This window comes from Micropterus dolomieu, unplaced genomic scaffold (assembly GCF_021292245.1).
Source record: "Micropterus dolomieu isolate WLL.071019.BEF.003 ecotype Adirondacks unplaced genomic scaffold, ASM2129224v1 scaffold_339, whole genome shotgun sequence".
Lineage (NCBI taxonomy): Eukaryota > Metazoa > Chordata > Actinopteri > Centrarchiformes > Centrarchidae > Micropterus > Micropterus dolomieu.
In genome coordinates, this window is record NW_025744326.1 from 13,556 (window position 1) to 21,595 (window position 8,040).

Genomic DNA, 8,040 nt, shown 5'->3' on the forward strand with positions numbered 1-8,040 from the left:
GTTCTGGACTAACATATCTTTGGTCTCTTCAGGTCCCTTTCTTCAGAACGTTCTGGACTAACATGTCTTTGGTCTCTTCAGGTCCCGTTCAGACGGTTCTGGATTAACGTGTCTCTGGTCTCTTCAGGTCCCTTTCTTCAGAACGTTCTGGACTAACATATCTTTGGTCTCTTCAGGTCCCTTTCTTCAGAACGTTCTGGACTAACATGTCTTTGGTCTCTTCAGGTCCCGTTCAGACGGTTCTGGATTAACGTGTCTCTGGTCTCTTCAGGTCCCTTTCTTCAGAACGTTCTGGACTAACATGTCTTTGGTCTCTTCAGGTCCCCTTCAGACGGTTCTGGATTAACGTGTCTCTGGTCTCTTCAGGTCCCTTTCTTCAGAACGTTCTGGACTAACATGTCTTTGGTCTCTTCAGGTCCCCTTCAGATGGTTCTGGATTAACGTGTCTCTGGTCTCTTCAGGTCCCTTTCTTCAGAACGTTCTGGACTAACATGTCTTTGGTCTCTTCAGAACCCGTTCAGACGGTTCTGGATTAACGTGTCTCTGGTCTCTTCAGGTCCCCTTCAGACGGTTCTGGATTAACGTGTCTCTGGTCTCTTCAGGTCCCTTTCTTCAGAACGTTCTGGACTAACATGTCTTTGGTCTCTTCAGAACCCGTTCAGACGGTTCTGGATTAACGTGTCTCTGGTCTCTTCAGGTCCCTTTCTTCAGAACGTTCTGGATTAACGTGTCTCTGGTCTCTTCAGGTCCCCTTCAGACGGTTCTGGATTAACGTGTCTCTGGTCTCTTCAGGTCCCCTTCAGACGGTTCTGGATTAACGTATCTCTGGTCTCTTCAGGTCCCCTTCAGAACGTTCTGGACTAACATGTCTTTGGTCTCTTCAGGTCCCTTTCTTCAGAACGTTCTGGACTAACATGTCTTTGGTCTCTTCAGGTCCCGTTCAGACGGTTCTGGACTAACGTGTCTTTGGTCTCTTCAGGTCCCCTTCAGACGGTTCTGGACTAACATGTCTTTGGTCTCTTCAGGTCCCGTTCAGATGGTCCTGGATTAACGTATCTCTGGTCTCTTCAGGTCCCGTTCAGCAGGGCCGACGTTGACGGTCTCACTCAGGACTTCATTAACTTCTCCATGTACGAGTCTCACGTTTCTTCGCCGCTGCAGAAGTTTCTGAAGATGGGTGATTGGATGCGGCGCTCGGTGGACTACGGGATGCGGCAGTGTGACTCCATGTTGAAGAACCAGCAGCTGATGGCGACGCTGCGGGGCGCCGCCTTCGACGCCGTCCTGCTCGACCCCATGGTGATGTGCGCCGACCTGGTGGCCGACGTGCTCGGCCTGCCGTTCGTCGTCTCGCTTCGCTTCTCTTTCGGCGGCGTCATGGAGCGACACTGCGGCCACGCCCCCGCACCACCGTCCTACGTGCCGGCGGCTCCGCTACCGTACGGCGACCACATGACGTTTGTGGAGAGGCTGACCAGCGCGGTGACGTACGCCTGGCTGTCGGTGGTGACCGAGGTGTTCTGGAGTCTTTCGCTGGATAGCTACTACAGCGAGGTCAAAGGTCAGAGGGGCGGGGGGCGGAGGAGGTCACAGCCATCAATAAACACATCTTTTGGTCTCCTCAGTCAGGTGTCTCTACGGAGCCCCAGAAGGGACAAAATCTAAAGTCTGAAAGTCAAAAAGTGAAATTAACATAACATAAAAAGATCTGAAAAATAAACAAAGGAAAGTTTAGTGAAACTAAAAATTCCTTCAGAATAAAAGCATTGTGCTGTTTCCTGTGTGGACAGGAAGTCCCAGCAGCTTCTGCAGGACTCTGGGAAATGCTGATGTCTGGCTCATCAGGACCTTCTGGGATCTGGAGACGCCACGACCGTTCCCGCCCAACTTCAAACACGTGGGCGGTCTGCACTGCAAACCAGCCAATCAGCTTCCAGAGGCATGAGCTCCACTTCCTGCTGCCTGACTGGAAGTTTTATTTTGAAATGATACAATAAGTTGATGATGACGCTAGTGATGATGTAAATATGATGTCATGTCCTGCAGGACCTGGAGGCGTTCGTGCAGAGCTCGGGCGATGCCGGTGTGGTGGTGGTCTCCTTCGGCTCCATGGTAACTAACCTGACAACAGAGCGTGCTGATGTCATCGCCGCTGCTTTCGGACGAATCCCACAAAAGGTCAGAAGCTCCACCCATTCACAGACACATTCAGGGACGTCAGGGAGAACCTGCTGCGTCTGTGATGAGTCACTCAGATTATCAGTACTGCAATGATGTCATAATGATGTCATGCCGCAGGTTAAACTCGCCAGCAGGAGATGAAGTCATTAAAACGGTCATTAAATATAATCCTTTCGCGAAATAAAACGCTGTGCTGATGATCGGCAGACAAACAGGACGTGTCTGCAGGCAGCCTATCAGAGAGCTGCCGGCCCATTAGTGATGTCACTGACACCAGTTTGATCCCACGGTGAAAAATTGAACCGAAACCATAAATGCAGTCGTGTACTTTAGTAAAACACCTGAACTTTGGAGGAGGTTCAGGACAGATGTTTAATTTAATTACTAATTAATTATTCATCTTTTCTTTATAATCTCCGGGCTGTGAAAGGTTTCCCGGTCTCCATCTATCCTGGCAGCTGGTTTTATTTTGATAAACTAAACTAACGCCTCCCACTTCTTAGAGCTGCATCGTCAAACTGTGAAACGTGTAAATCAGCTCGACCTGGGAGAAATAGCCGCTGCTGACAGAACGCGGATGTTGGACTGAATTATGGATTACACTGGTTTCGTATCGGCCTGGTCGAGCGATCGAGACGATAACGGAACGACAAAGCAAAGTTTCTCCTGAACACTTTGATCTGGCAGGAGAATCATTTCACTGTTGACAGGATATTGATCTGGGTCGTTTGCAGGTGATCTGGAGGTACAGCGGAGACACGCCCAGAACTCTGGCAGCCAACACCAAGCTTTCTGATTGGATCCCTCAGAACGACCTGCTGGGTACACACAGTATTTCAAAGTAAAAGCCAACAGAGGCCTGTGTTTTTCCTGAGATCAGCGTGTAGCATGTTTATCTGAACAGATCTGTGGAATATTTTCACAATAAAAGCCCTGTGTTTCCTCCTTAGGTCACCCAAAGACCCGAGTGTTTGTGACGCACGGCGGCACCAACGGTCTGTACGAGGCCGTGTATCACGCCGTGCCGCTGGTCGGAATTCCGCTCTTTGCCGATCAGCCCGATAATCTCGCTCGTCTGAGCCGCCGCGGCGCCGCCATCGTCCTCGACTTCAACCATCTGACATCCGACGAGCTGACGGAGGCGCTGCACGCCGCCATCAACCAGCCGAGGTGAGGTCACAGGAAGTGTTACTTTGGTATTTTAATATTTTCTGTTTTCTGTGTCGTTGGTTTCAAGTGTTAGTTTTCACTTTATCTTTCCTTCCACAATAAAAGCGCCGACTTCCTGCCGAATCATGTCTCAGTCTTGTTGAATTATTTTAATTTCCTGTCTGTCACTCGGCTCCTTCACAATCAACAGGAATTAACGATCTATTTTTTCCCCATGACGCTCAGCTACAAGTCCAGCATGCAGCATCTGTCGGCGTTGCACCGCGACCAGCCAGTGGCGCCGCTGAGCACCGCCGCCTTCTGGGTGGAGTTTGTGATGAGACACGGAGGAGCGAGACACCTACGGCTGGCGTCACATGAGCTGAACTGGTTCCAGTACCACAGCGTGGACACCGGCGCCGCCCTGCTGGCCGCCATAGCGATCGCTGCCGCCCTCTGCTGGGGGGGCGTCCGCTTCTTCCTGCGACGCTGCAGCCAACGACGGCGAAGAGAGAAGAACGACTGAAGAGACGACAATTGTTTTAAAATTCTAAACCTGCTGAGTTCCTTCAGAAACTTGGTACCGAGAAGACCTGAAGGCAAAGGGGGTCACACCCCAGATCTGATCCAGATTAAGCTTCTGTTCACTCTGTATTTTGATCAATACAATCTCTTATCACGTCTGCCTGAAAGAGCCCGTCGCGCTCACTTTAATCCCGTCTTTATATGTATTGTGCTCCGTTTGACGGTTCTAATTCACAGATTATCTCCTCGCCTGGTGTCTGAAAACAGTTCGTACTCAGCCTGAAACAAACACAGGTCCAGCCATGTGTGTGAGACTTCATCTGATTAAGGGTTATTCTCATGAAATTTATTTTGAAACTGAAATCTGTCACATTAAAAATCAGCTGAATGTAAGAATCTGAACAAACCAACCAAGTCTGATTTCAGATTTTATTTTTTATTTGTACAAAAACAGAGAAGCTCCACCCCCTCTGTTCAGAAACATGAAACGAATAAAGTTTTGTTGTTTTAACACTGAGACTGAACACAGATCAGTTTAACCTGCTGCTGATCAATTCACAATAAAACTGATCTCCTAGACGTTTGGTCACCATGGTAACAACCAATCAGAAAGATGCAAAAAAAAAAAGAAAGAAAAAAAGATCTGAAACAAAGCTTACGTGTCGTCACCAGTAGGCGGCGATCACGAGTACAAACAACTCGAATGTTCGTGTGACGAAAAATAAGTTACTGAAGCAGAGGTTCCACTCAACAGAAAACTACAAAAAAAACTACAAAATGTTGAAGTCAGGAAGTTTTTAGACATTTAATTTGAAGGATTTACAGGAGAAACTTTCACAATAAAAGCACTGATTAGAGAAAAAACTAAAAGTGTTGCTGTGCGAGCGCTCTGCACTAAAATACTGAAACACAGCTTCCTGTCCTGACTCAAACTGAAGCTCCACAGAGAGGATTCTGGGAAATTAAGTGTGAAGGTTCAGGAGACATTACACTGTAAATGAAGCCTGTGCAGTGATGTCACTTCCCTTTCATGTTTTGATCAAACCTCACCAGATTTTGTATTTTTACAGTTTTTTAAATATTTTATTCACATAACTGATGATGCAGCTGATGATGATGTCATCACGTAGCTCGTTTCATTTTTTATTCATAATTTTCAACAAAAAACAGGAAACAGCCAAAATAAAAGCCTGGACAGGATATGACACGATCACCTGCGGTAGCGCCCCCTCTCTTTGTCCCTCTCTCTCTCCCTGTCTCTGTCCCTCACTCTCTCTCTCTCTCTCTCGCGGCGGGGGCCGCCACGGTCACGTTCACGCTGCCGTTCACGCTCACGCCGGCTGCTCACCACCGCCTGCGTCCGCCGCAGGAAGTCGTCCACACGCATGTCGTAGTCGTGCTGCAGGATGGGGAGAAAAAAACCCCCCAAAAAAACGGAGAGGGGTCAGATAAATAAACACATAATTTATCAATCAGATTATTGACATGGCCACACAGTAGAAACGGTACAATACTACCCCACTGTCACAGTAGAGTCAGTAGAATCACAGCAGACGCATTAGAAATACAGTAGAATCACAGCAGACTCACCGGGCTGGAGGTGAAGGCGCGGTGTTGCGGCGCTCGCTGCTTGTCTCTGAAGCGAGGGGGCGGAGCCTCATGTGGCTGCAGGGGGGGGTGGTGGTGGTGATGGTAGGCCTGGTGAGGTGGGGGTGGGGGGTGGCTGTGATGGTAGTAGGGGGGGTGGTGGGGGGGCGGCTGCTCCACACCGGGGTACGCCGCCTGATGACAAGTACATGACATCACATTAGATGAAGGTGGTGAAGCAGTTTTTGGAAGTGATGCAGTGAACCACGAGGAGCTCAAACAGGAAGCAACGTGTACGTATCGGCCTACAATACTCAGTCTACAAAACTGTAATATCGCCGTTCCCCAGGGGGCAACGCTGGGCCAGTTCTGTTTAGCTTGTATATTAACACCCTGTCCATTTGTCAACATACAACTGTATGCTGACGACACCGTTCAATGTGTGCATGCGGAAAAAAAAACCTATTAAAATTAGGTTTCTAATTAGTTAAATAATTCACGCTTACACTTGAATGTACACAAAACTTTATATTTTTTGCTGAGGGCTTCTGAATCCCTCCAACCCGATGTTCTTGTTAACAGAGAAAAGACCACAGTGGTGTCTGATTTTAAAGACCTCCATCCTACATTTAAAAGCAGGTTAAAAAAATATCCACAACACCATTAAATCTGGCCAATTTTCAACACAGACCATATTTAACAACAGAGGCAGCCAAACTCTCTATGCATGATCTTTGCTTATATAACATCCTGTTTCACAAGCTACTCTCAAACACTACAAGTCTGAAAACAGTCCCTGTGAAAACAATAAAAACTCTTGATAACACGTGCCTTGTTTCTAAGATGTAACATGGGTTAGCCCCTCCCCCGCTGCGCCAGTTCATAAAGGAGAAGGTTAGCGGTGGTCGGGTAACAAGGGCAGTTAGTAGAGGGGACTGTATTTTACAGTACAGACCCAGTTAGTTTGGACAAACAGAGCCACCACCTACTGTAATAGTTTACCTACTGAACTTTGAGAATCCAATGATGATTTAACTTTCAAACAGAAACTTAAGTCATGGCTTAATGCAAATCACTAACAATCCTACCACCTCTCTTCAGCATTTTACATAATGGTAATGATTTCACATACTTCTGGCACTTTTGCACAAATGCACTTATGCATTATATATTTCTTGCAGTACTTTTATACACTATATTGATGATATTTGGCATTATATTAGTTACAGCCTGCCCCGGGACCACGGATTAAAATGAGCTATTTAGCGGACCACAATGTTGATTACTGTGCACTGTCCCAGGTAAATAAATAAACTGAATAAATAAAAATACCTCTTTTGTTCAGTCTGTCAGCAATAACCGGATGGATCAATAAAAGAGAGTCGTACCAGAGTCTGCCAGGGAGCAGGAGGCCCAACGCTGTGGTGGTAATCCCTCATGTAGTCGTTGTAGGACTGAAACAGGAAGCACAGGTAAACACACAGGTAAACACCTGCGCACACCTGATCACGTCTCCTCAAACTGCTGTGAAACGGCATGCAGCTGGCGTTTACCTACGGTTTCTCTTGTTCAGTGGGCGTGTCAGAGCGGTTATCCAATCAGCAGTGTGGATATAAACTTGCCCCATTAAAAAAACAACAGGGCGTTCAAGTCTGTTTAAATAAAGGTTTGGCCCTGAACACACCTGTCGCTGAGGCTAACACGCTAACAACACACTGCGATTACAACTAGAGCTAACAGGAAGCTATGCGACCATGCTAACAGGATAAAATGAAGCTATGCTAACAGGATAAAATGAAAATATGCTAACAGGATAAAATGAAAATATGCTAACATGCTAAAATGAAAATATGCTAACATGCTAGTGACTCACCCCGTTGAGGAAAACATCGCGCCTCACACTGGAGAAGCGTCTGAAAGCAAGAACAGTTTGCAATTAATGTTAGAATCATTTTTTTGATTAGGTTTTGATAAATAAATCTTTGAGATCTTTTCTTTAACAGTTTCGTATTTAAATTCAGATGTGCAATGAGATTATTCAGTTACAGAAATGTAATGTTTAAAACGTCGGTTTTCTGCAGAAACATGAACTGACTTAATTAAGTTTTTGTTAAAAGTTTTCACACATTCAATTAAACAAAACTCTGTCATGTTTTAATGATTAATGCTGCTGCAGCTCCGCCTACTTCCTGTGACCTGTTTTAGGTAAGTGATGGTGTGCCTCACCTGTCCACCGGCTGGTTCCGCAGGTCCTGGATGAAGCCTGAGAATAAATGAAACTCTTGTGTTAATGTTCCCGGTTTACCGGCGGAGCAGCAGCGACAGATTCCACAGACAGGAAGTCACTCAAACAACTGAATCACTGGTTAAAAACTTCCTACATAACATTTCAGGAAAAGAAACTTCAAACACTGATGTGAAAAAACTTAAAGCAGCACTTCTGTGATCACAGGTCAACAGGTATCGAGGTTTTCAGATTAACGACCTGCTCGCTGGTTGAAGTCGGGCGGACCGTCGGCTCGTGGTCGCTTCCTGCCGTGGAGGTCGTACTCTTCAGGGCGACGCCTACGTAGACAAGTAACAGGTAAGACACACACA

At 46.7% G+C, this 8,040-nt stretch overlaps 2 protein-coding genes across 7 annotated transcripts in view; one reads left to right on the plus strand and one right to left on the minus strand.

Annotated features, from left to right (window-relative positions):
• The window catches only part of LOC123967377 (UDP-glucuronosyltransferase 2A2-like), a 6,795-nt gene extending 2,268 nt beyond the window's left edge, over positions 1-4,527 (plus strand). For all 5 annotated transcript variants that reach the window (XM_046043453.1, XM_046043456.1, XM_046043450.1 and 2 more), the window contains 6 exons: positions 1,072-1,561; positions 1,791-1,939; positions 2,047-2,178; positions 2,916-3,003; positions 3,132-3,351; positions 3,577-4,527. In XM_046043453.1, the coding sequence (XP_045899409.1) occupies positions 1,072-1,561; positions 1,791-1,939; positions 2,047-2,178; positions 2,916-3,003; positions 3,132-3,351; positions 3,577-3,856 (1,359 nt within the window). In that variant the 3' untranslated portion in view covers positions 3,857-4,527. The remainder of the gene's footprint in view (positions 1-1,071; positions 1,562-1,790; positions 1,940-2,046; positions 2,179-2,915; positions 3,004-3,131; positions 3,352-3,576) is intronic.
• The window catches only part of LOC123967379 (YTH domain-containing protein 1-like), a 6,797-nt gene continuing 3,032 nt past the window's right edge, over positions 4,276-8,040 (minus strand). Inside the window, exons 2-7 of one of the 2 annotated variants that reach the window (XM_046043459.1) lie at positions 7,928-8,040; positions 7,669-7,705; positions 7,316-7,355; positions 6,831-6,896; positions 5,446-5,637; positions 4,276-5,254 (exon numbers count right to left, since the gene is read on the minus strand). In XM_046043459.1, coding sequence (XP_045899415.1) covers positions 5,066-5,254; positions 5,446-5,637; positions 6,831-6,896; positions 7,316-7,355; positions 7,669-7,705; positions 7,928-8,040 — 637 coding nt within the window. In that variant the 3' untranslated portion in view covers positions 4,276-5,065. The remainder of the gene's footprint in view (positions 5,255-5,445; positions 5,638-6,830; positions 6,897-7,315; positions 7,356-7,668; positions 7,706-7,927) is intronic. The other variant, XM_046043460.1, reaches the window with a different exon arrangement.